This window comes from Caloenas nicobarica, chromosome 33, assembly GCF_036013445.1.
Source record: "Caloenas nicobarica isolate bCalNic1 chromosome 33, bCalNic1.hap1, whole genome shotgun sequence".
NCBI classification, from domain to species: domain Eukaryota; kingdom Metazoa; phylum Chordata; class Aves; order Columbiformes; family Columbidae; genus Caloenas; species Caloenas nicobarica.
The window spans coordinates 2,468,701-2,493,792 of record NC_088277.1 but is presented as its reverse complement, the minus strand read 5'-3'; the positions used below and the strand labels follow the sequence as shown (position 1 = coordinate 2,493,792).

General features: G+C 65.1%; 3 protein-coding genes and 2 non-coding genes across 9 annotated transcripts; 4 read left to right on the top strand and 1 right to left on the bottom strand.

Annotated features, from left to right (window-relative positions):
* The first annotated feature begins 59 nt into the window (after positions 1–59).
* KANSL2 (KAT8 regulatory NSL complex subunit 2) lies at positions 60–13,143 on the top strand. Of its 4 annotated transcripts, none has more exons than XM_065654324.1 (10): positions 60–96; positions 963–1,221; positions 2,053–2,231; positions 3,926–4,040; positions 4,714–4,881; positions 5,988–6,150; positions 7,483–7,579; positions 10,031–10,284; positions 11,599–11,835; positions 12,639–13,143. In XM_065654324.1, exons 2-10 carry the CDS (start codon positions 971–973, stop codon positions 12,783–12,785), a joined length of 1,611 nt encoding a protein of 536 aa, XP_065510396.1. In that variant the 5' UTR covers positions 60–96; positions 963–970; the 3' UTR covers positions 12,786–13,143. The 4 variants fall into 4 exon arrangements, with proteins under 4 accessions (XP_065510396.1, XP_065510397.1, XP_065510398.1 ...); XM_065654325.1 differs by lacking the exon at positions 60–96 and adding an exon at positions 126–204; XM_065654326.1 differs by lacking the exon at positions 60–96 and adding an exon at positions 643–885 and having other exon boundaries at positions 12,642–13,143.
* LOC136000643 (small nucleolar RNA SNORA2/SNORA34 family) lies at positions 7,639–7,766 on the top strand. The gene has a single exon (XR_010607744.1). It is a non-coding gene; the product is annotated as a small nucleolar RNA SNORA2/SNORA34 family (small nucleolar RNA).
* LOC136000638 (small nucleolar RNA SNORA2/SNORA34 family) lies at positions 12,441–12,568 on the top strand. Its single transcript, XR_010607741.1, has one exon. It is a non-coding gene; the product is annotated as a small nucleolar RNA SNORA2/SNORA34 family (small nucleolar RNA).
* Positions 13,144–13,799: 656 nt separating the features above from the next.
* On the top strand, positions 13,800–21,491 carry NCKAP5L (NCK associated protein 5 like). Of its 2 annotated transcripts, none has more exons than XM_065654316.1 (13): positions 13,800–13,844; positions 16,681–16,721; positions 16,809–16,916; positions 17,228–17,296; positions 17,399–17,437; positions 17,515–17,634; positions 17,710–17,823; positions 18,180–19,903; positions 19,988–20,141; positions 20,226–20,304; positions 20,392–20,676; positions 20,825–20,961; positions 21,066–21,491. In XM_065654316.1, exons 3-13 carry the CDS (start codon positions 16,815–16,817, stop codon positions 21,300–21,302), a joined length of 3,060 nt encoding a protein of 1,019 aa, XP_065510388.1. In that variant the 5' UTR covers positions 13,800–13,844; positions 16,681–16,721; positions 16,809–16,814; the 3' UTR covers positions 21,303–21,491. The 2 variants fall into 2 exon arrangements, with proteins under 2 accessions (XP_065510388.1, XP_065510389.1); XM_065654317.1 differs by lacking the exon at positions 13,800–13,844 and adding an exon at positions 16,264–16,284.
* Positions 21,492–21,561: 70 nt separating this feature from the next.
* On the bottom strand, positions 21,562–24,898 carry TMBIM6 (transmembrane BAX inhibitor motif containing 6). Its single transcript, XM_065654341.1, has 10 exons — positions 24,835–24,898; positions 23,503–23,606; positions 23,317–23,425; positions 23,090–23,210; positions 22,921–22,969; positions 22,744–22,841; positions 22,561–22,640; positions 22,369–22,469; positions 22,222–22,294; positions 21,562–22,138 (listed from the first exon to the last, which is right to left on the bottom strand). The coding sequence occupies exons 2-10, from the start codon at positions 23,556–23,558 to the stop codon at positions 22,115–22,117; spliced, it is 711 nt and encodes a 236-aa protein (XP_065510413.1). The 5' UTR covers positions 23,559–23,606; positions 24,835–24,898; the 3' UTR covers positions 21,562–22,114.
* Positions 24,899–25,092: the final 194 nt, after the last annotated feature.

Sequence of the window (25,092 nt, the reverse complement as noted above, 5' to 3'; positions counted from 1 at the left end):
GCCCCCGCGCCTGTCGCGGATTGGCAGCCGGGCGGGCCAGTGAGGTGGCGGGGCGGGCGCGCGGCGAGGCGGCAGCGAGGCCGTGGCGGCAGCGAGGTAAGATGGCGGCGGCGCTGCCCGCCCCGCGCGGCGTGCGCGGAGCCCTTCGCCGCGACACCCGCGCGCTCCCCCGGGGTCCCGCCACCGCGCACCGGCCGGGAGGAGGTGGGGCGGGGGGGCGATTCTTCCCGTTCGCCGCTCCCAGCAGCGCCGCCCGGGCTCCACTCGGGAGGGGCCCCTCACGCCCGCTGCCCGCGGACAAAATGGCGGCGCCGGGGGCGGGCGGGCGGAGCGAGTGCGCGTGCGCGGGGCCTGCGCGCGGGGCGGGCACGTGCGTGGGGGGAGCACGTGCGTGGGGGGAGCACGTGCGTGGGGGGAGCACGTGCGTGGGGGGAGCACGTGCGCGGGGGGACGGACAGACAGGAGCTGCGCTGGTGCTGCGCTGGGAGGAGGGGACCCCGCACCGGGCCGCGCGGGGCTCGGGGAGCATTGCGGGGGGCGGGGGGGCCAAGGCTGGAGATGGTGTCCCCGAGAGCTGGGGGTGCCCCGCGGGACGGACGGGATGGGGCCGGGGGAGGGAGCGCTGCCCGCGGGGTTGCTGTGCTGGCAGAACGGGCCGGGGGTCCGTGCGGACACGCGGCCCCCGGGGGCGGCAGCGCTGGTTGTGCCCGCACCTTGGGCTGGGCGGCCCTGCTCGGGAGCTGAGGTGAGCGGCATGTGCTCCGTGCTGTGCAGAAATGCTGCTGCAGACATGAAAAGTTTACTCAGACGTTGGAGGAAAAAAGTATTTACAGCAGCAACTTCATCTCCCACCTGTCCCCGGGGGACAAAGAGTTGTATTGGCAGGTATTAGCAGAGGCGGCTCTTTCTATTTATCAGTAGTTTCTTTCCTTCCTTTTAACCACTCTGCGTCTTCCAAGCAGGCGCTGCCATGAACAGGATTCGCATCCACGTTTTGCCATCGAGCCGGGGCCGCCTGACGCCGGTGCCGCGGGCGCAGGAGCCGCTGGCGTGCGCCTTCAGCCAGCGGCCGTGCTCCCAGCCGCGCCTGGACGGCCAGGACTTCTGCATCAAGCACATCCTCGAGGACCGGAGCGCTCCTTTCAAGCAGTGCAGCTACGTCTCCACCAAGAACGGAAGGCGATGTCCAAACGCCGCACCCAAACCGGAGAAGAAGGATGGGTGAGTGGCTCTGTGTCCTGGGTCTCTGTAATTAAAAGGGGCAGGAGAGGGTCCTTCATTCGGCTGCTGCGCTTGCGCTACATCAGGCAAGTGGTTCCCTCTTTCTGAAGCGTTTTTAAGTTAAATAACGACTGTATGAGTGTCGGGCTCTGTGTGGAGTCGTTGGGCTGCGGGGCTGCAGTGACCCAGGTCCTTTGTCGGGGCTGCTGCCTCTGCTCAGCCCGGCAGGTTTAACCTCCCGCTCTCCGGCTCGTGGTCAGTGCTCAGCACAGACGCTCTGGTCGTGCGTCACCTGGTTGTGCGTCTTGTTCTCTGACGCGCGTTAAATGCTCCGACTGCTGCAGGTGGAAGGGCCTGGAGCACTTACCGATACCCAGTAAGTGCGTCAGCGTGGTTTCCCTTGCAGGAGCGCTGACCCGTGTTTCATTCTCTGAGGTTACGGGGACATGGACACTCAGTGTCTTGGTTCTGCCCTTGGTCCCTCTGCCTTCAAAGGGATTCACTCAGTGGTGAAACTGAGTGTCCAGTGTGGACGTTTGGATGCAGAATCACCTCAGTGGCTTTCAGTAAAAAGCTCTTTTCTCTCCCGCCTGCTGTGCCGCGTGGCCACCGGCTCCGGTGCCAGAAGTGGCATTTCACGTGCGCCCTGCGAACCACCCCGGGCTGCAGCGTTTCCGAGCCGTCTCTGCATCCCGCGGCGGGTGGTCACGTTTGCCATGAGATTTGGGGATGTGCTTTCCAGTCGCCAGGCGACGTTTCTCACTATGTTGCTTGTTCGTTTTGCTGGCCGAGGGCCCGGAGTCGTAACAAGCTCATGGTTTATTCCCGCAGCATGTCGTTCTGCGCGGAGCACGCCCGTAGGAACACGCTGGCGCTCCAAGCTCAGATGAAAAAGTCCAATCCCGGGCCTGTCAGCGAGACTCTCCTCTGCCAGCTGAGCTCTTATGCCAGACCAGAGCTGGGCTCCCAGAGCGCCGAGAGCAGCCGCAGCGAGGCCAGTCGCATCCTGGGTAAGGATTGGAAGCGAAAACCAGTGAGGGGGGACCCGAAGTTCTCCATTCTGTGTGGAAATTCCAAGAATATAACTTCTTAAGACCAGTGAAGACAAGATCGCAGGGGTCTATGGGACTGTGTTCTGCAAACCCTGGAGTGTCTTGCCTGTTCCTCACTAGACAAGTTGCTCTGCCAGACCCAGATCCTGCAGGTTTTCGTTCCTTGCAGTTGCAGAATGGAAATGTGAGCTGGATTCCCCCTGTGCTGATTTATCTCCAGCGGTGCCCATCAAACGCCGGCTTGGTGGGACCAGCCGGCACTTCGTGGTTCTTGGGTAGACAGGAATCATCAGATCACAGAATAGTTTGGGTCGAAGGGACCTTCAGATGTCACCTTATCCAATACTATTCAATATATTCATCAATGACTTGGATGAGGGAATTGAGTGCACTATCAGCAAGTTTGCTGATGACACCAAGCTGGGAGGAGTGGCTGACACGCCAGAAGGCTGTGCTGCCATCCAGCGAGACCTGAACAGGCTGGAGAGCTGGGTGGGGAAAAATTTAATGAAATATAACAAGGGAAAATGTAGAGTCTTGCATCTGGGCGGGAACAACCCCAGGTTCCAGTATAGGTTGGGGAATGACCTGTTAGAGAGCAGTGTAGGGGAAAGGGACCTGGGGGTCCTGGGGACAGCAGGGTGACCATGAGCCAGCACTGGCCCTTGTGGCCAAGAAGGCCAATGGCATCCTGGGGTGTATTAGAAGGGGGGTGGTTAGTAGGTCAGAGAGGTTCTCCTTCCCCTCTACTCTGCCCTGGTGAGACCGCATCTGGAATATTGTGTCCAGTTCTGGGCCCCTCAGTTCCAGAAGGACAGGGAACTGCTGGAGAGAGTCCAGCGCAGCCACCAAGATGCTGCAGGGAGTGGAGCATCTCCCGTGTGAGGAAAGGCTGAGGAGCTGGGGCTCTGGAGCTGGAGAAGAGGAGACTGAGGGGTGACCTCATTAATGTTTATAAATATATAAAGGGTGGGTGTCACGAGGATGGAGCCAGGCTCTTCTCGGTGACAACCAACAGTAAGACAAGGGGTAATGGGTTCAAGCTGGAACACAAGAGGTTCCGCTTAAATTTGAGAAGAAACTTCTTCTCAGGGTGACGGAACACTGGAACAGGCTGCCCAGGGAGGTTGTGGATTCTCCTTCTCTGGAGACATTCAAAACCCGCCTGGACGCCTTCCTGTGTAACCTCACCTGGGTGTTCCTCCCCTGGCAGGCAGATTGGACTGGATGATCTTTCGAGGTCCCTTCCAATCCCTAACATTCTGTGATTCTGTGATCCCCCCCTGCCATGAGCAGGGACAACTGCACCAGCTCAGGGTGCTCAGAGCCCCGTCCAGCCTGGCCTGGGATGTCTCCAGGGATGGTTCAGCCACCACCTCTCTGGCCAACCCGGGCCAGGCTCTCACCACCCTCAGGGCCAACAATTTCATTATATCCAGCCTGAATCTCCCCTCACTCCACAGGAGTTTTGTGTTATGTCCACACAGGTTTCCTGTTTTTCCATGTCTCCCGCTCACACTGTGCCAGGGAGGAGAAGTTTCTCCTGTCAAGAAGCTGCTTCACCCCGTGGAGCTGAGCTCCCGCTGTCCCCAGCTGCCCAGCGCCGGGACGTGGGGCCGTGTCCTGATGCTCAGAGCAACTTGTCTTTGCAGACGAGGACAGCTGGAGCGACGGCGAGCAGGACCCGCTCACGGTGGAGCAGACGTGGCGGGGGGACCCGGACAGCGAGGCCGACAGCATCGACAGCGACCAGGAGGATCCCTTGAAGTAAGTTGGGTGCTGGTGGTTGCAGATTCCATACACACGTGCAGCATGTGGAACGTTCTGAACTATGTGGTACCGGAGGAGGTGGCAGTTACGTTAACGAGGTGACGTTATTAAGGCGGTTGTGTGTTGTGAGTTGTTCGGTGTGAATGCTCATGAGTCTTGGAGCTGGTGGGTCCTCTGGGAAGTGTTTGGTGGTTGTTTCAGTGTGGAGTGGGCCCTTCCACAGCGGTCTCTGGGTGATATCTTAAATCTGTAAAAATCAGTACAAGGTGTTTCAAAAAGATGGAGCCCACTTGAAATCGCAACACAAGGCGTTTGGGGTCTGTCTTTTTAGAATCACAGAATCATTTTGGTTGGAAGAGACCCTGAGATCATGGAATCCAGCCATAACCCACCCCTGGCACTGCCTCGTGTCCCTGAGAACCTCATGTCCGTCTGTCCAACCCCTCCAGGGATGGTGACTCCAGCACTGCCCTGGGCAGCCTGTTCCAATGCCCGACAGCCCTTTGGGGAAGAAATTGTTCCTAAAACACCCTGTATTTCTGCTCATCACCCGTGGATCTGTTCATCCAGCCCTGCTCAGCCCATGTGTCCGATCGTGTCCATGTCACTCAGTTGGGGGAGCAGCCCCGAGGGACCCTCAGGAACCTCCCCCCGTGCGGGTGTTTTCCAGGCACGCTGGCGTGTACACGGCTGAGGAGGTGGCTCTGATCATGCGCGAGAAGCTGATCCGCCTGCAGTCTCTCTACATCGACCAGTTCAAACGGCTGCAGCACCTGCTGAAGGAGAAGAAGCGCCGGTACCTGCACAGCCGCAAGGGAGAGCACGAGGCCATAGGCAAGTACTGGTCCAGGTGGTCACTGCTCACGTTCCTCCTGCGCAGTGCCTCTCGAAAACACACGCACAGCTCTGCGGTTTTAATTTTTGTTCTCTGTAAAGCAGATTTCTGAGCAGCACTGTCTTGTAAGGGTGAGAATTACCCCAGGTCTGAGTCTCGGTGTTTCTCTGGCCTTGTGCCTGGAGATCGGTATCGTCTGGGTTAGAAAGGCTGCCGGATTTCTTTGCTCTTCAAAGTTTGCAGCGTTGTCAGGAAATGAGACTACAAAGTTAATTCTGAGACAAAAGTTCTTTTTTTGTATGGGATTTCCTGGTTTGGGGGTTTTATAAACAAAAGAATTGATTCATCCGTAAGGTCCTGTCTATGTGGGCAGAAGTTTGTTCACATTTTTATACCAGAACTGCTGTGGTGACATATCCCTCCATAGCACAGACGCAGTTTCCCTTGCTGAAGCGTTTCTGCCTCGCTCGGGTTTCTGCCTGCGCAGAACGTGCTCCCGGAGCAGGAGTTCACGGTTCAGCAGAGGTTGTACAACCGCTCGCAAGCATTGCAGCGCAAAAAACGCTGTCTTATAATAGCTCATCCTGGAAAATGGCATAATACGGCTCGGTCTTGAATAAAAATAACTGTAAGTTTGGTACATAACAATTTTGGAGAACTCTTTTTAGCAAACCAGTAATAGAAAAGCAGATCCCAAGCGTTGCCCTGTAATTACGGCTGGGAGTGCTTACTGGAAGCTTCCAGAACTTGCACAGGAGCAAGCTGAAGTTTGACAAACTGCTGTTCTGCCTGCAGAAATCACATTTTGAGTGGCCAAATTATTTTAAAAGACTCTTAAAAAATATTCAGTCACCTCCTCATGTGCACAGAGCGGTTGGGATAAATTTCGGGATGGAGTTTGCTTTGTCATCCTCTTACGTGACTGAAAGATTTTCTTGTTTATATGTGCAGTTTGCCCTGCTCCTTTGCTCCGGGCGCTGGCATCTGTGTCATTAATCAGCTGTTGGAGCTCTCGACAGCCGATTTTGGCTCTTGATACCAAGAAAACCTGGCAGGCCCTGGCAGGTGGGGTGGTATTTTCTGAGTCCTCCCTCTCTCCGCGCAGGCAGCAGCCTCCTGACGGGCCCCGAGGGGCTGATGGCCAAGGAACGAGAGAACCTGAAGCGTCTCAAGTGCCTGCGGCGCTACCGGCAGCGTTACGGCGTGGAGGCCCTTCTGCACCGGCAGCTGCGCGAGCGCAGGATGCTGGCGACCGACGGCGCGGCCCAGCAGGTCTGTCCAGCTCCGGCTGGAGTTCCAGGGCTGTTCAGTCGTCGCTTCCTGGGAGAAAAGGCCCTGGGGGTGTTGGTGACAGCGGCTGAACACGAGCCAGCGTGTGCCCAGGTGGCCAAGAGGCCACCAGCATCCTGGCTGGGACCAGCACTGGTGTGGCCAGCAGGCCCAGGGCAGTGACCGTCCTGTGCTGGGAATGGGGAGGAAAAACCGCGAATCCTGGGGGCAGTTTTGGGCCCCTCACGCCAAGAAAGGCCTTGAGGTGCTGGAGCGAGTTGAGAGAAGGGAACGGAGCTGGTGAGGGGCTGGAGCACAAGGGTGATGGGAGCGGCTGAGGGAGCTGGGGGTTCAGCTGGAGAACAGGAGCTGAGGGGAGACCTTCTGATCTCTGACCTGCCTGAAAGGAGCTTGGAGCCAGGGGGGGTCGGGCTCTGCTCCCCAGGAACAAGCGCCAGGACCAGAGGAAACGGCCTCAAGTTGCGCCAGGGGAGGTTGAGGTTGGATCTGGGGAACAATTTCTTCCCCAAAGGGCTGTGGGGCATTGGAACAGGCTGCCCAGGGCAGTGCTGGAGTCACCGTCCCTGGAGGGGTTGGACAGACGGACATGAGGTTCTCAGGGACATGGGGCAGTGCCGGGGTGGGGTATGGTTGGACTCCATGATCTCAGGGGTCTCTTCCAACCAAAATGATTCTGTGATTGCTGGGAGCGATCCCAGGCTAGGTTCTCTCTGGCCCTGCCCGTGTAACATCCCATCTCCAAGGACGTGGGGATCTGGGCCTGGCCAGACTCGGTATCCGCACGTTGGCTGCAACGCTGGGGGCTCCAACAGTCATCTGAAACGGGCACCAGAACTGCTGAAGTTCAAGTGTGGAGTTGGAGAACTTTCCCTTTTGGAAGGGAGGGCTCAGCAGAGGGCAGCTTGATTTTCATCACTGAAAAATGTATGGAAAATATTCCTTATAATGGTGAAACCCAGACAACTCCTAGACCCGTGGGGACCCTAAGGCAGCCCCTTGCATCGCATGAGACCAAATCTGAAGCTGTCCTCAGCTATTTCTTTGTAACCATCTTAAAATTCAAAGCATTCGCTTAACCGACTTCTAAAAGTTGAAAGATAAGTCTGAGAAGCCTCGTTCTCTGGGAAATACTTCTGAGGTGAAGTTCTGCCTACTGCAGTCGAGTGGTGCCTCATTATCTTGGCTCTGTTTAATGAAAGCTTGAAGGGGAAGGACATAACGAGGAGCCGGAGTGGAAGTGAGAGTTGGGCCCTGGCGTGGTTTGAAAGCGGGACACGGGTGTTGTGTTGTCTCTGAGCTCTCCTCTCCCCGCAGGCTCACACCACCCGCTCCAGCCAGCGCTGTTTGGCCTTTGTCGACGACGTCCGATGCTCCAATCCGTCCCTCCCGATGACCAGGCACTGCCTCACGCGTATCCTTTGATCTGCCTGTGCCGCCGGCTGTCTGATCCTCCTTTTTGTTTTAATCTCTTTGGCCCTAAATCAAGGCCACCGGTTTGCCGTAGCCGTTGGTTTCAAGCAGGAGCCCAGAGGAAACGTCTCCCGGTCTGTTGGCGCTCCTGTCCCGTGGAGCGGCCAATTCGTGTGGGAGCGACAAGAACCTGGGCTCGGTGTCACCTCTGCCGTCCTGGGACCTGCGCCCACCTGCAGCGCCCATTCGGGGCAGCTGCGTCGCCTGGAAGCCACAAGGGAACCTCCCAAAGCCCGAGGGAGGCACAGGATGCGTTTTTGGCCGTGGAAGCAAATCTGGTCGGCTTGGCTGTGGGTGCTGGGTGCCAACAGCCACCCTGAGTGGGGTTTGGGACCTCCTGGGACGCGTCCTCTGCGAGGGGTGTTTGTAGGAATCAATGTCTGGCTGCTGCAGCGTGCGCTTGGGGATTTTTGGAGAGGATCTGGATGAGGACATAGTTCCCAGCATGTTTGGGGCTGCCATGGGTCAGCTCAATCTCCTTTTACTCCTTGACAGGTTTGCACACATGTGAGCAGCCTCGAGCTGTTCCAGCTCCTGAAACAGCCTTTTTGTGAGCGCCAGCACCGTGGTTCCCCCCGGGATCCCCTCAAGCTCAGGGATCTTCGCCCCAGCGCAGGATCCACGATTCCCCGGGCACACCTGCGCGATTCCTGTGCGGGTGGGAGGGTGGATGTGTCCGGGAGCAGGTTTGGGTCGTGTGGGAGCGAGCGTGAGTCAGGAGAAGCTCCAGTGCTGCGTCCCGGAGCAGAGCTGGCGGCTGGGGGAGGACGAGCTCTTCGTTTTGCTGGAGTTTTTCTTGGTTTATTCCTGAAGTTGGCAGAACCGACTCCGCTTCTGCGCAGGGAGCAGCCTGGGGAGCAGGAAGCCGCCTTTGTTTTCTCTCTAGTGACCGTATACTTCAAAATACCGACAGGATAAAGACCTTTAAAACGCTTTGAGCGAGTCGCTGTTTGCAGCTGGCTCGCGTCGAGCAGGGAGTGGAAAAAGGGAGTTTGATTTCCTTGCGGCTGAGCTGTCAGCTGACTTTCACTGACACAAACAAGGTTTTACTTTGGTTTAGCCCCGCAGAGCGATAACATCTGCAGTCTGGAGGCTCTGGGGCTTTGTTTGCTTTTCAGGAGCTGGATTGTTTGTGACAATGCGGCGAAGGCACCGAATCCAGCTGGGCTGTTGGGCTCCAGGTGGAGCGTGTGATTTTTGTGCCGTCTTGGCAAATCCGTGCATTTCGGCTACCGATAAAGTCAGTGCTTGATCGGGGAGTTGTTCGGAGAGATGAAAATCTGCTTCCCCCACCCTGCTGTTTGTGCGGAGACGTTTTCCTCCCCGCATCTGCCCTCGGGTGTCGCGCAGCTCCGGCTGCTCTGGCCGTTCTCCCCACAACCCGCCGAGATGTCGTATCGGCGCCTTTGCAGCCGCCTCGGCGCAGGGAGCGGGAAAGGATAGATCTGAAACCTGGGCGGCTTAAACTGGCTTAAATTTAGCACCTTTCACAGTTTGTGTGGGTTTGGAAGCTTGGGTTTTTTTCTTCTCCCCCTTTGCATGAAGAGGAAACCACAGCGCGAACCCCCCAAACCTCCAAAGGAGTCGGGCGGTTATTTGGGTGGGTTTGAAATTGTGGCGTCTGGCCTGAAAGACTTGACGTGCACCTGAGATCTGCGTTAGCCCCAGCACCAGGTTGGAGTTGTGGAGGTTGCGCCTCGTTCTGCTCCCGGGTGACGCATCTCGGCTGTTCTTGCAGCACTAAGTAGGAGCCTCCGGACCGTCAGTAAAACGTGATTTTATGCAGCCCCTCGAGCAGCCGCAGCGGTGGGTCCGGCGCGTTCCGCAGGGCGCTTGGAGGAGGACGGGGTTTGCTCCGTAGCTCCTCTCTGCCGCTGGACGATGCGACGGGAGCAGAGTTTCTGTTTGCGATTAAAGGCAGGAAATCCCATTTACACCTTTGGCAGGAATCGGGTTTTCCATTGGGAAGGAAAATGCACTGGGAAGTTAGAAAGACCGGAACAAAACTCCTGGCTGTGGCCAAAGCTTTGTGTGCGCTCGTATCTGCTGCGTGGGGGACGCTGGGGCTCGTGCAGATGCCTTTTAAATGGGTTTCTGCAATGAAAAGTGAGCTTGTGCGTTTTGGAATATCTTCATCTTAGGGTCTGTGAGTGCTTTGCAGGGATCCAGCTCCATCTCCCAGCCCGCACTGGGAGGCTGTCGCTCTTGTCCCCATTTTCCATCGTGCAAATGTCACTGGGCACTCAGGGTGCAACTCTGGAATCCGGACTCCTGACCTTGGGGAAAAATATGGGAATTTTTAACACCATTTTTTGGAGGGCAGGGGGTGTGCGGAGAGCTCTTCTGCCTCCGGACTTGTGTCTATTGTCTGCCCTTGACCGCATCTTCCCAGACATCTGTCAGGACGCTAATCAGACGCTGTTCAAGCCGTGCCAAGGCTCGGAGGAGGTGCCCTGCAACAAGCCGGTCCCCGTCAGCCTGGCCGAGGATCCGTGCTGCCCGCTGCACCTCCGCCTGCCCCCGCAGATGTACGTCCCCGAGCAGGGCCTGCCCGGCCCCGAGGAGCTGGAAACGGCCCCCGCCGAGCTGTACCTGAGCGCGGCCGAGCTGCAGCCCAGCGAGAGCCTGCCCCTGGAGTTCAGCGACGTGAGTCCCGCGCCGTGGGGGACGAGCAAGGGTGGAAAAGTTGCTCCGGAATATTTCCGTTTTCATTCCATACCCCGAAATCCCGCTGAAATATGCCAGGAAGAGACTGCAGTGCAGCGGAGCCGCTGCTCGGCGTGTGGATGTCATGTAAAGCACAGATAATGCAGAATTATTTTTATTCTTGCTGGCTTGGAGAAGAGTCTCTTGAAAAATGTGCAGGAGCGCACAAGGTTTGGGAGGTGTTTGTTTCTATAGGGTTTGAACGTGACGGGTGACTGTGCCTTTAGAAGGGCGGTGCTCTCATTTAAATCTGTATTTAGGGGCTTTTTAAAAAGAGGATTTTTTTTTTTCCCTTTTCTCTCCCATGAGGAATACATGAGGATTTTAATCCCCAGATTATTCTCATGTCCTGATTGCATGTTAAGACCACATGCTTCAAATCCTTGGAAATTTATTTAAACAAAGAAATACCGTGGTCGTTTGGAGCTGCTCCTCTGAACAAGGTGTCACTTGCCTTAGTATTTCGATGCCCCTGAAATTCTTGAGCAGGAGGTAAATCTTGGAACCATTAATTTGCTGATGGAGGAGGGTTCACTGTGGGAACAGCCTTAGGGGGAGGTGGCTTTTTTCAGGGCAGAAATTAGAAATATAACAGTTTATCTCCCCCAGCCTGTCCTTGGAGAGGGTCCCCTGCTCCGTGCGGGGTTTGGGTGCCCTGGGCAGGAACCCGGGTGCTTCTCTCCTGCCCTGCAGACCCCGCAGGATCCTCCGTCCTTGCTCCTGAGTTGCAGGCATCTTGCCTCGATATCAAACGCCAAAACAAATCCCGTTCTCCAACAACAGCCTCGCAGGAGCCCCCAGGGTTACCCACGCAGACGAGTGAACCAGGGCCCGGCTGCTGCCGTGTGTTGTGTCCGGGCGAGCGCGGCACGTGTGAGCGCCGGGAGAGGGGCAGCTGCTTGGGGGTCCCATGGAGAGCAGGGTCGGAGCCTTTCCCAGCCCCCCAGCTGCTGCGGGGATGGTTCTGGGGCAGGATGTTGTGCTGGGCTCCACACCACGTGCCCCGCGCCTTGTTTTGGTGCTGGCGCAGCCCCGCTGGCCGGGATCGCAGCTGTGCAGGAGGAGGAGGAGGTGGCTCCTGTGGTTGTGTCCCCGGCTGCCGGAGGGCCTGGTGGCCCCGCGTCCGCTGCTCTGCCTTCAGTGGAGCAGACTCCTGCCTGCTGCTGGGGGGAACGCGGGGCCGTGAGGACTCATGTGTTTGTCTCCTCGGGACCCCTCCCGTGCCTGAGCCGCTCCTGCTGTTTTCTCTCCTAGGACCTGGACGTGGTGGGTGATGGCATGCAGTGTCCCCCGTCCCCTCTGCTCTTTGATCCGTCTGTCACCCTCGATCAGTCGCTCCGAGACGTCGCCGAGGCTCCCACAGACATCCTGGCGCTGGAGGAGCCGTCGCACCCGGGTGTTCCCCCGCCCACGGCCCCCGTGGGACGTGGCGCCTCCTCTGCCCGCGGCTTCTGCCCGCTCACCGGGCCTGCGGCCGAGCTGCCGGCACAGGTACAGCCGGGGGAGCACCGGTGGGACCCACCATCCCTGGGGACGTGTCATCCAGGGGGAGAACTCCCTGTGTCCCCTCCGGCTGTGCCGCTGGCCCCTTGGGGGTCGCTCTCCCACGCAGCGAGTTCAGACCATGTTACACCCACAGTCTGGATGGTGTTAAGAGTGTCTGGGGTGGCAGCCAGAGCTTGTCCACGCCGGGCGGTCGCCTCTGCTTGGTGCCACCCTCTTCCCATGCGTGGGACGGTGTCTGGGATGTGGCGGGGACATCTCACAGGCTGGGGAGCCCCCGCTGTGTGCAGCCCGAGTTCTCCCAGCTGGGAGTTTTGGGGGGAGCTGCTGTCTCCAGGCAAAGGGCGGCTGCTCACTCTTTGGTTGAGTCTCATCTGGCCCTTGGAACTCGCTCCGTGTCCCACCCAGAGCCTGGGGCTTCCTCAGGACATGTCCATGGGGTCTTGGCTGTGGAGGTGTCCTCAGATGCCCTGTCCTGTGTCCCTTGTCACCCCTCCAACACCATCCCTGCAGCTGAGGGGTCTGTGCAGCCACTCTCCTGTGCTGGGAGCCAAACACTGGGGTGGGGGGACCCCAGCCCCCAAGCAACACCCCAGGCCCTCACTGAAGACCCCCGGTTTGCCGTAGCCGTTGGTTTCAAGCAGGAGCCCAGAGGAAATGTCTCTCGATCTGTTGGCGCTCCCGTCCTGTGGAGCGGCCAATTCGTGTGGGAGCGACAAGAACCCGGGCTCGGTGTCACCTCTGCCACTGCGGGTCTCGCTGCAGCCACCCCCTCCCTTCTCTGTCCCCAGCAGAGCCACCTGCCGCAGGCAGCGTGCCGGCCGGGGCCCAGGGACGAGCGGCATGTGGAGGAAGCCTCTTCGTCATCTTCATCCTCCTCCGCTCAGGCCTGCGCAGCGGCCGCCAACGGGAGCCTGGAGCCGGCGTCGCTGAGCTGAGGGGCCACGCTTTGCGACACGCGTGGAAACCTGCGGGTGCCCTTGTCATCATCGCCCAGCATTGACTGAGCTGCCGCTCCAGCTCCTCTGCTGCTGTGGGGGCCGGAACCCCCCAGCGGGGACCCCCCACCCTCCCTGTCCCCAACGCTCTGTCCCCCTGCTCTGCCTGTCCCCACTGCCAAGGGAGAAGCCGCCAAAGGACTCTGGGGGGACGGGGCAGATCCGTCACCAAGGCGGTTGTGGGGAGGGGTCGGGGGCCCTGTGTGCTGCCGGGAGGGCCCTAAGCGGGGCTCGGTGAGATTTTTGGTCCAGGGAGGAGGTTCCCTCCTGTGGGTGCCCCCCACAATAAAGCCATGGATGTAGGTGCCAAGTGTCTGTGTGTCCTGCGGCCAAGGTGGGTTGGGGATGGGGATGGTGGGGGAAGAGCTGAAGGAGGAAGCAGTGGGTGCTGCTCCGGGGGGTTTGGGGCTGCACTGGGGGGGTCGGGGTTTCCCTGGGGCAGGTGGGGCTGCCCTGGGGGGTTCAGAGCTGCCCTGGGGGATTTGGGGTTCCCCTGGAGGGTTGGGGCTGCCCTTGGGTGGTGAGTGTTCTCCCGGTGGGGGGGGGTGACCCCTCTGCTCCCAAACCTCCGGTCCCGCTGCTGGGGGGGCCTCGCCTTCGGGTGCTGCCCCCTAATTTCTGTCCTTTCCACCCCGGTGCTTACCGGGGGGGATCCAGCCCGGGGCAGCGCGGTCCCGGCCACTCGCTGCTGTATCCCCGGGGTGTGTGGGGGGGACACCGGGTCCCTCTCAGGCAGCTCCGGGGTGGGGGGAGGCACCGGGCCGGGGGAAGGAGCCCGACCCCGGGGAAAAGGGCTGCGGCGGCACCGGGAACCCCGGGACCCCCCCCCCGCCGCCCCCGGGAGCGGATTGGCGGCGGCGGGGGCGCAGGGCGGAGCCGGCCCGGTGCAGCCATGACATCAGCGCCGCCGCCGGGCCAGCCCCGGCCCCGGCCCCGCTCCCCGCTCCCGCCATGGCCGCGCCGCCCCGCGCCGCCGCCGCCCCCCCCCCGTAGCCCCCGGTGAGTCCGGCCGCGCCGCGGCGGGGGGGGGGCGGGGAGCCCGGGGGGGGTCCCCGGGTGGGGGTCGCGCCGGCAGCCCCGTGTGCAGGGGGGTGGGGGTCCTGCTGCCGCCGGGCACCGGGACGTGCCGCGGGGGGCGGGGGGGGGGGGGAAACCGCGCGGCGGGGCCGGGGGTGCCCCGGGGGAAGCGAAGCGGCGTGGGGTGTCCTGGCCGCTCCCCGGCCCCGGGATGTCCCCGGTGCACCCCGGCTGTCCTCCCTGCGTGTCGCTGCTGTTCCCGGGCTGGTGTCCCCAGGACACCCCGTGTGCCCTCAGCGCATCTCGCCTGTTCCGGCTCTGTCCCCACTGTCCCCACCCTGGCCCTGCTGTGTCCCCACTGCCCCCTGGTACATCCAGGCTCCATCCCTGGCTCTCCCTGCTGTGTCCCGGCTGCCCCTGGTGTGTCCCCGGTGTCCCCAGTGCATGCTGGCTGTCCATGGTGTGTCCCCTACTGTCCTTCATTCCCCCGCTGGTCCCCACCATCCCCGGTACATCCCAGCTGTCCCCTGTGTGTCTCTGCTGTCCCTACTGCATCCTGGCTGTCCCCAGTGTTCCCCCTGCATCCTGGCTGTCCCTGGTATGTCCCCAGTGTCCCTGCTGTATCCTGGCTTGCTCTGGCATGTGTCCCTGCAGAGTCCCAGCTGTCCTCGATGTGTCCCTGCTACCCCAAGGCTGTTTCTCCAGCACATCCCGCTTGTCCCCAGTGTATCCCAGCTGTCCCCAGGGTGTCCTCACTGTCCCTGGGCTGTCCCCGCTGTCCCCAGTGTGTCCTGGCTGCCCCAAAAGCAGCCCAGCCCCTGCCACCCAGTAGCGCTGGGGATACTCGGGGCTGTCACCCCACATCCCCAGGGCTTGGGGTGGGGACCCTGGCGTGGGGCAGCCCAAGGCCGGCCCGTCACCGCCACGCTGGGGACCACGGCCCGGGTGCAGGGGACCGTTCCCTGCTGTGCTGGCGTGTCCGCAGCCGCGCGGTTTGGGCACGTGCCGTGTGTGGCGGGTGCCTGGGGTGGCGGGTGTGAGTGGCTGCTGTCCTCGGCGCAGGGGGACCAGAGGGAGTGGGGAGGGGGACACGGGCTCTGGCTGCCCCGGCTCTGCTGGACCTGCGACCCTGTCCCCACGGGGACCCTCGCGCTGCCCCCACGGGGCCCCGTGCTGGGGGAGGGGACAGGCATGCCATCCATCTGTCAGGCCCCCCCAGCTGTCCCTGCCGGCGGGGCCTGGGGGGGCCGTGGGCTGCTCTTCCCCTCCAGACAGAGTCTCACTTCCCCCCCTGACGCAGCCGGAGCCACCGGCCCTGGGGCCGCTTCCTGCGCCAGGGGCAGCGCAAGGGGGGCCCACGCACCCCCGGGCACCACGGGCCACCCCAGGGACCTGCCCGGGTTTGTGCGGCCCCGCGGGCTGCAGGGGGACAGGGATGGGGACAGCACGTGTGAGGTCCGGCCGTGCATGCTGGCGAGGGTGCACGGTGCTGCCGAACACTGGGCTGGTGGGGTCCTGGGGCCACACAGCCTGTGATAGCGGGGACAGCCAGCTCGGGGCTCGGCAGGGACACGGGGAGCATGTGGCCTGTCCCCACCGCGCCGAGCAGGGCTGTAAATACCGGCTCTGTTTATTTTTGCCGCTCTCATTGCACTGAGTGGGAGAAGGCGGCAGAGTTTGCTCTGGGGTGTCTGGTGGCCCCCAGCACTCCCCTCCCACCTGCGGTGCAGCCACGCGGGGTCCCCAGTGGGGGACAGGGCTGTCACCAACACCGCATGCGCCCCGACCTTGCCTGCTTCCCGTGACCCCCCCCAGCCTCGCTGCCTCCATCACCCCCAGAGCCTCTCGTTGTCCCCTCCAGTTCCCACTGCGCTGCCGAACCCCCCGGCTGGGGCACCAGCCGTCGCCACCGTGGGGTCCGGCTGAGCCAGGGCCATGTGGCCCCAACTCCTGCCCGGTTTGTGGGGTGCAGGGTGGGGGCCCCGGCCTGGGGACACAGCACAGCTCTGTGCCCGGAGCCCCGGGGGTGTCCCCAAAGTGTCCTCCTGCTCCTGGGGGTCCCTCTCCAAAGGACTCTGGGTGCCCCAGGTGGGTCCCTCTCCGTGGGGTGCCCTGTGCCCCCGGAGGTGCTCGGTACCACATGGGGATGGGTGTCCCGGGGCCACCTCTCCCGGTGCTCCCCGCCGCCGCGGCCCCCCCGTCCTGGCTCCCCGGCGCTCCGTGCCCGGCGCTGGCGGATCCGCGCAACGGGGGCGGCGGCGGCGGCGGCTCCTCCCCGGCCGCGGCGGGAAGGCGGAGCTGGGCCGCCGCCGCCTCCCAACAATAGCGCGGCCGGGCCGGGCCGGGGTGGAACAGCCGCCGCCGGGACCGGCCCCGGGGCCGCGCTGAGCGCGAACGGGCGGCGCCGCCGGGAGCCCCGGGCGTGAGTGCGCGGGCGGCGGGAGCGCGGCGCGGGGGCCGGTGCCCGGGGCCGGTGCCCGGTGCTCGGGGCCGGTGCTCGGGGCCGGTGCCCGGGGCCGGCCCCCGTTCCTGCGCGCACGGGCCGGGCGGCGCGGGGAGCCCCGGGGAAGCGGAGTGTCCGGTACCGGGGCCAGCGCCGGGAGGGCCCCTCTGCACCCGGGGGGTCTTGTGCACCGGGTGCTGCACATTCCGGTGCCGGTCCCGGGAGCGCTGGGCATCCCGGTGCCCTGGGGCCGGTGCTGGTCTCTGCACACCCCGGGAAGGGGCGGGGGGTCCCTGTGGCTCGGGGTGCCGGTGAGGTTGGGGGAGCCCCAGGGCCGAGCTCCATCCCCCTGCTCAGCCCCGTTCTGCCTCGCAGGTGACACCGTGCAGGGACGGGGCTGGGACAGCTCCAACGAGGTAAGGGGGGGCTGGCAGTGCCGTGGGCTGGGGGGGCACTGGCCAGGGGCCAGAGGGGACCCCGGCCTGACGTGCATCCCCCTGCAGCGAGAGATGTCGGAGAGTGTCGCCGAGGCACCGGGAGACGGGAGCCCCGCGGCCCTCGGTGAGACGGGCACCAGCCATGAGCTCCTGCGGCGGCTGCGGGAGCTGGAGGTAACAGCGGGGCCGGCGGCCGGGGCCACCGAGACCTGGGACCACCGGGCAGCTGTGGCCGGTGTCACTGTGCAGCCGTGGCCACCGGGCAGCTGTGGCCGGTGTCACTGTGCAGCCGTGGAGTCACCAGCCCAGACTCCATGGTGTGGGGCAGCACTATCCTGCTTTCCGTGGCCCTCGTGTGCCACCGCTCCTGGGGCAGCCCCATCCCCTCCACACAAGGCCCTGGGGTCTCCTGGGTGCCGCTGGGGGGGTCCAGGTGCCCGAGCTCCTCTGCTGTGTCCCCTGAGCTGTCCCCACTCTGTCCCCAGGCGGAGAACTCGGCCCTGGCCCAGGCCAACGAGAACCAGCGGGAGACATACGAGCGCTGCCTGGACGAGGTACCGGGGGGGGCATGTGGGACATGTGTGCACACGCGTGTGCCGGGGCGCGGGGCTGCGTGTGGCCTCGCACCCCACCCAGACCCCCCCTCTGCTCCCCAGGTCGCCAACCACGTGGTGCAGGCGCTGCTCAACCAGAAGGTGGGTGTCAGGGGGCAGTGGGGGGTGGAAGGGGACTGGGGGGGTCCTGGCTGATCCCCCCGTCCCGCCCTGGGCAGGACCTGCGCGAGGAGTGCATCAAGCTGAAGAAACGGGTCTTTGACCTGGAGCGGCAGAACCAGGCGCTGAGCGACCTGTTCCAGCAGAAGCTGCAGCTCTCAGCCGGATCCCTGCCCCAGGTGCGGCTGTCAGTGCCGGGGGGGTCACGGGGCAGAGCCTCCCCAAGCTTAACCCGGGGTCTCGCCCCTCTCCAGCTGCTGCTGCACCCGGTGCCGGTGCCCCCAGACGCGCCAGCCAGCCCCCAGCCCGGCTCTGCCGAGCAGCCGCCCCCGCCACTGCCCCCCAGCCGCTGCATCCCCGTGCCGGAGGTGAGTGATGGTGCCTCCGCACCCCCTGCCCACGGTGCCCCTGAGCCTGGGCCAGCAAGTTTTCCAAGGCTGCAGTGTCCCCAGGATTGCGGTACCCCACTTTCTGGGCCCATCCCTGCTGTCCCCCTCTCTGGGTCCATGGCGTCCCCCTCCCCAAGTCCCTCTGCCTGGGATGTCCCTGCTCCAAACCCTTTGCCCCCGGTGTCCCTGTCCCCAACCCCTTGTATCCCATCCCAAGCCCCATTGTGTCCCTCCCTCCGTCCCCCTCCACCCGTGGTGCCCCCAGGGCGTCCCAGCACGGTGCTGTGGGGCTCAGTGCCAGGTGCCCGCAGGGTGACGGTGCCCGGTCCCCGCAGGTGACCCCATCGGTGCCACTGGGCAGCCCCGGGCTCAGCCCCAGCACCCCGCCCCTGGACGCCCTCTCCCCCTTCTTCAAGAAGAAAGCCCAGATCCTGGAGGTGCTGCGCAAGCTGGAGGAGACGGACCCGCTGCTGGGGCCACCCCCGGCCTCCCCCGGCTCCCCCGAGCCCTGCGCTGCCCCGGCCTGGCCCCCCTGCCCTCTGCGGGGACCGGGGGCTGCTGCGGGGTGGCGGGGGGCCGAGGGCAGCCCCTGCTCCTCGCCGGAGGAGGCCGCTCCGCCGCGGGGGGCCCTGCTCAGCGCCCTGGCCGAGCGGCTGCTGCGCAGCGACGGGGGGTGCTGCCGGCGCAATGGCGAAGCCCCCGGGGGCCCCCCCCGGCAGCGGCGCGGCGATCACCCCGCGTTCCTGGGGCTGTACGCGCTGGGCGAGGAGACCCCCGAGGGCGGCTTCGCGCCGCTCTCACCCGGGGGGGGCACAAACCCCCCCAAGGTGCTCAAGCTGCCGCCCCCGCCCGCGGCGCTGCGCCTCAGCCCCCAGCTCCCCCGCGCCTCCAAGATCCCCTGCCGCGGCGGCAACCCCGAGGCCTCTCCGGCGCTCAGCTGCCGCGCCTCCCCCGGCACCCCCCCGCAGCCCGGCTCCCCCGAGCCCCCCGCCTGCCCCCCCCCCCGCGCCTACGAGGCAGCCGAGCAGACCCCGGGGCCGCCGGGACCCCCCCCCAGCGGGGAGCGGGTGGCTGCCTCCCCCCCCAGCACCCGCCGCAGTACCGGCGGCTCAGCCCCTTCCCGCCGGCCTGGCAAGAAGTCCCCCGAGCCGGGCTACCTGCCCTTCAAGGAGCGCCTGGCCGCCCTGGGCAAGCTGCGGGGGGCCGAGGGCCGCGAGCCCCCCGGCCCAGGGCGGCCCGAGCGGGGCCATGGGGCTGAACCGCGGCCCCCGCCCCGGGGGGGCTTGGGGGGCAGCCTGAAGCACCCCGAACCGGCGCACGCCGGGGAGCCCCTGGCCCGCTGCTACTCCTCCTGCTCCATGGGCGAGCCCGGCAAGGCGGGGGGCAAGAACCGCCCCACCGGCGGCAGGACCCCCTCGCGGGGTCCCCCGGCCCCCCCCGCCAAGGCCAGCCGCAGCCCCCACGGCAGCCCCACCAAACTGCCCACCAAGGCGGGCGCCGGCAAAGCCGCGACGCCGCGGGGCGAGGAGCCAGCGGGGGCCAAGGCGGCGGCGGGACCTCGCAAAGCGCTGGCGGCCCCTGAGACCCCCGGCACGGGGACAGTGCCGGGCGCCGCCGGGCACTCGGCCATCGAGGAGAAGGTGATGAAGGGCATCGAGGAGAACGTGCTGCGGCTGCAGGGGCAGGAGCGGCCGCTGGCCGGCGAGGCCAAGGGGAAGGCGGCCGGTGGCCTGGCCAGCTGGTTCGGCCTGCGCCGGAGCAAACTGCCGGCCCTGAGCCGGCGCGGGGATGGGGGCCGCGGGCGGGACTGGGCCGGGACCCCGGCCCCCCTGCGCCGGGAGGTCAAACTGGCCGCCCGCAAGCTGGAAGCCGAGAGCCTGAACATCTCGAAGCTGATGGAGAAGGCGGAGGATCTGCGCAAGGCGCTGCGGGAGGAGCATGGCTTCCTGCAGGCGCTGGACAAGGGGCGTCCCCGCGGGCCTCCCCGCGCCCCCGGGCCCCTGCCGGTCATGTACCAGGAGGTGACGGCTGAGACCTTCATGCAGCAGCTGCTGGACAGGTCAGTGGTGGCCCCTGGGCTGGGGGGGGGTGGTGAGGATGGGGGTGTCCCCCCCTCAGCCCCCCGCTCTGGCGCTGTCCCCAGGGTGGACGGGAAGGACGTTCCCTACGAGAGCCGCCTGGAGCACAAGCAGGAGCTCTGTGACCTCCGGAGGGTCCCCCCCGACGCCAAAGACCCCCGGCTGTGCCACCCGCCCCGCAACGGCATCGTGGGGCACCTGCGGGAGCCCCCCAACAAGGTGAAGCCCCCCCCCCATATTGCCACCAGCCACGCGCCCTGCTCTGAGGGGTCCCCGTGGCCGCTCACCCTCTCCCCCACACAGGTGCCCGATGTGGGGCTCCGGGACGAGCTGCCGTCAGACGAGAGTTTGTCGGAATCGGGGATGTCGCAGCATTTTGCCGGTGAGGGGGTGTGGGGGGGCGACTGGCAGGGTGGGGGCACCGGGGCTGACCCCCCGCCCTGGCACTGACACCCCCGTGTGCCAGCAGCCTGCGGGTCACTGACGCGGACGCTGGACAGTGGGATTGGGACCTTCCCACCCCCTGACTATGGGGGGGTCCCCACCAAGAGCACCCCCAAACCGCGGGGCCGCCCCGAGCCGCTACCCGGCACCGTGCCGGCACCGCTGCCCCCCATCACCAAAGTGCCGCGCAAGGCCCGGACACTGGAGCGGGAGGTGCCCAGTGCCGAGGAGCTGCTGGTGGCCGGAAAGCACCGGATCACCCCGGCGTGTCACCCCCCAGGGCCCCCCGGCCCCCATGCCGGTCCCCAAGGTCAGTGTCACAGTGCCAGGGGTTGACAAAGCCCCACCAGGGTGCTGGGTGTCACCAAGGCTCGTGCAAGGTGCAGCGGGGGGTGGTGGGGTGGGGGGGGGGGGCCTACAGCCCAGCACTGACCCCCCCCCACTCCATTTCCCTGCAGATGCCGATGCCGGTGCTGATGCCGGGAAGCCGCGGCGCGTCCAGCAGAGCAAGAACTGGACCTTCCCCAACGCCAAAGCCTGTGGTGCCGCCGACCCCTTCCTCAGCCCCCCCGGGGGGCTGCACCGGCCTGCACTGGTAAGGGGGGGCTGTGGGACCCCCAGCCCTGGGGTGTAACTGGCATTGGCAGGGAGCTGGGGGGCGTCACAGTGAGCCCCCCCCATGCCATCGTCCCTCCCCAGGCACCCGTCTGCAGCCCAGCCGGACATCGAGGGGCGTCCTTGGAGGCCCCTCCACCACTGCCCCCTGCCCTGAGTGCCAGCAGCAGCCGCACCCCCAGCGCCTCGGACGTGGGGGACGAGGGCAGCACAGAGGCGCAGTCCCGGGACGGGGGGCACGGCCCCCCCACGCTGGAGCACTCCGAGTCGCTCAGCGACTCCCTGTACGACAGCCTCTCCTCCTGCGGCAGCCAGGGCTGAGCCCCCGCCGCCGCACTTGCACGTCTTCCACCCCCCCTCGCTGCCCCCCACTCCCCCAGCCTGGCCGGGGGTGCTGCCCGGGGTGGGGGGGGTCCCGATGCCCTGTTTTCTCCCCAACACCTCTCTCCGATGGTGCTATTGCAGTGTACAGCCCCCGCCGCCAGGTTTTTAACTCAATAAAGCGCCCCCCTGGGTTATTTATATACGTCCTCGTGCAGCCGCTGCCTCTGCGTCGGCAGGAGGGAGGGGGCTGAGAAGCTGGAGTTTTTGAGCGTTTTTATTGAATCGTCCCGGTACAAAGAGGCGGCGGCAGGATGGGGAGAGCTGGGAACCAAAGCCCTTCGGCTCAGCGGCTCAGCCCACGACGCGGTTTCTTCGCCGTTGGTATTTCTTGGCACTGGTGCTGAAGCAGAGAAGGCTCCTCCCTTGAGTTTGGCTTTGGGGGGTCCAACCACCCACCCCCCAGCTGGCACGGGGGGGCCCACGGCTGCCTGGGTGGGGGAACGTCCCGGCTGCCGGCACAAGGGGGAGGTGGGGACGTGTCACCCGTGGGGCTGGGGACAAACGTCTGAGCAAGGGACCGGGTTCAGGGGGAGCTGGGGTGGGGTGGGGGGAGCTGAAGTCCAGCGGAAGCCACAAAGTGGCTGGTTTCTAATCAAAGAAAAGCGAAACGAGAAAAACCCACAAGGTGCGAAAGCTTCCAGCTGCCGTTCAGCGGCAGCAAAGCGCAACCCCTTTAATGAACGGGAGAGGGACAGGGTGGGGACACAGGGACCTGGACGGGGACAGCTCCATCTCGGCCTGGAGCTGCTTCACTTCTTCGCCTTCTTCTTGTTCTGCAAGAGGAGAGGTGGCTGCTCACCCCCGGGGCCGTGACCCCGTCCCCCCACCAGGCCATGCCCTGGGGACTGTCACCCACCTCGGTCACACCCAGGATCATCAGGAGATCCCGGAAGATGTTGACAAAGTCGAGGAAGAGATCGATGCAGTGCCTGCGGGGACAGAGGGACACGCTCAGGGGGGCCCGTCCTGTCCCCTGCGTGTCCCCTCTGGCCCTGTCACCCACCAGATGTAATCCTTGTCCCCGCTCTCTGCCTTCTCGATGATGAGCTGCGTGTCGAAGAGCACGAAGCCACAGGTGACCATCAGCCCCAGGTAGAGGTTGGCCTGTGGGAGGGAGAGGGGACGTTAGATGGGGACAGCCCCGAGCTGGGGTCAGGGGTGTGGGGTGACGTTGTCTGCCCGTCCTGGGGCTCACCGTGAAGAGCCAAGTGGATCCCATGAAGGCGTTAACCAGGGAGGAGAGAAGCATCAGGGTGAGGCCGGAGAGCAGGAAACCTGCGGGGAGAGGGCAGGGAGTGACACCTGGTGCTGTGACCCACCCTGGGGTGCCTCCCGCCCCGTGCAGGGAGCCCCCAAACCTCCCCGGGTCCCCCCTCACCTCCCAGGTAGAGGAAGCTGCGGCGTCGGGCGTACAGGGCGCTCAGGGAGAAGCAGGCGAAGATGGTGGCGGTGCCCAGAAAGGCGGTGGGGATGATGCTAGGAGAAAGGAGGGGGGGTGACGAGGCTGGGAGGGGTGATGGGGAGGGGCTGGGGGGGCGGGGGGTCACACTCCTACCTGGGGTTGATGGAGATGCACATTTCCAGGAGGGGCCCCAGGTTGATGCCTGGAGGGACAGAGCAGGGTGTCACTGGAGCCATTTTGGGCTGTGTTGGGGCCCTTGTCCCTTCCATTCCCAGGGCTCAGAGTCCCACAGGGCCTGGGGGAGTCCCCGGTGCCCACGTACCCGTCAGGAAGGCGAAGCCGGCCAGCATCCCCAGCCTCTTCTGCTCCGTTTCGCGGCTGTGCGGGGTGGCCGTCAGCCAGATCATCAGCCCCAGGGAGCCCAGGCCGGTCAGGAGGCTGAACTGGGGGGCGAGAGGTGGGTGGGGACCTGGCATTGCCTCGCCGGGGCCGCACAGGCAGGGGGGTGCGAGCACAGGGATCGCTCGCCGTGCCCCAAAGTCCCCTCACCTGGAAGAGGTGGGTCACCACGTTGACGTAGGCGCCTGCGGCCGCCACGAACATGCAGAGAGCGAAGCTGGCATAGACCTTCTTCAGGTGCTCCTGGGTGGAGGCCGAGCTGCAGGCGAGCGGGTGGCGGTGAGGCCAGCGCACCCCTCTGGGAACTGCCCCCCAAACTCAAGCACAGTTACTCACATGTGGGAGAACTTGAAGAGGGCGTCAAAGTTGATGTTTCGGTTGAAGACGTTCATGGTGCCGGGCTGGGAGGGGGCCCACTGGCCGCTTCGCAGAGGTGCAAACTGCAAGAGGGGAGGAGGGTGAGGGGGACGCCGGGGCCCCTCCAGCTCCCAGCAGAGCTCAGTGGGACCAAAATCCTGCCCGTCCCGTGCGGAGCGAGCGGCAGGAGCTGCCGCCTGCTCAGGATCTGCCGTTTCTGCGCCGGCTGGGTGTGCAGGGCGTCCTCCCCCAGCTGGTGCAAGTGTTGCGGGCTGTTGCGAGACCGGGGCTGCCCCTGGGGAGCCCCCAACCCCGCAGAAGCTCTTCCAGCAGCTGGAAAGCGTCTTTGTGCCAAGCTGCTATTAGTGCCTGTAATGACGTCCCCAGAGGTGGCTCCGGCAGCTTGAGATTCCCCGCGGAGCCTCCTCCTCCTCCTCCTTGCCCCTTCTCGCTCCAGCCCCTCCGGCAGCCCCCAGTCCAGCCGGCTCAGCCAGAGCTGTTCACCCTGCGGGAGCCCAACCAGCCCAGCAAGTGACACGAACCACCTGTCCCCGAGAGGCGGAGGGGACCGAACAGGCCAAGCAGACAGTGCCCAATGAGGCACAGACCATGGGGACGTCAACTGGTGTCCCTGGGCGGAGGGGACAGCCTGGGGTCTCCTTCTGCCACCCCTGGACTGCACAGGTGTCCCCCCAGCGAGAGACCGTTTGTCACCGGGCTGGTGTCCCCACGCCAACGGGGCCCTCCCGGCTGGGCCCCGCGGCTCCCGTGGGGCAGCCGCAGAGCCCGGGGGTTGCGCAAGGGCCGTGGGGCCGCGTCCCCGCGGGGGTGCGGCGGTGACAGCGCGTTTCGTCAGGCAGGAGCTGCCTCCCGGAGGGGCCAAGGGCCCGGAGGGCGGCCCGAGTCACCGTGGCCGGAGCCGTTTCGGTTTCGCTGGTGACGCCCCCGGGCGCTGCCGGCAGCGGGAACTGGGCCCGGCGCTGCCGGGCGACCTTTACCCACCCGGCCCCGCAGCCGGCGCTGCCCCGGGCCGCCAGCAACCGCCCCCTCCCCTGCGGGCACCTCCGCGGGGCCGCCGCGGCGCCCGCCCCGCCACAGCCCCCGGAGCCGCAGCGGGGCCGGACCCCGCGGACCCGCCGCCCCCCGGCAGCGCGGCCTGTGGGGGGTCAGGAGCCGCCCAGGCCGGGCCCCCCGGGTGAGGCCTGGCGGGGCGGTGGGGGCCGCCCCGGGCCCGTGGCTGCCGCCAGGGCCCGGGGGGGCGGCGGGGACCCCTGGGCCGGGCCGCCCCCGCCGCGGCCCCTCAGCGCTCACCTGCGCGGCGCCTCCCGTCCGTGCCAGGCCGCGAACCGTCCCCACTCCGCCCCGCCCCCCAGCCCCCATTGGCTGCCGCATCGCGGAAACCCGCCCTCTGCCTCGTTCTATTGGTCCGTTGCCACCATTCGAGGCGGGGCGGGGCGAACCGCCGCCACCGCCCATTGGCGGCCGGCCGCACCCGAGCGCTGCCGTTGGCCAGGCACGTCCTCCCCCGCATAGAAGCGCGACGCTCATTGGCTGTCGTGGCCGTGGTCG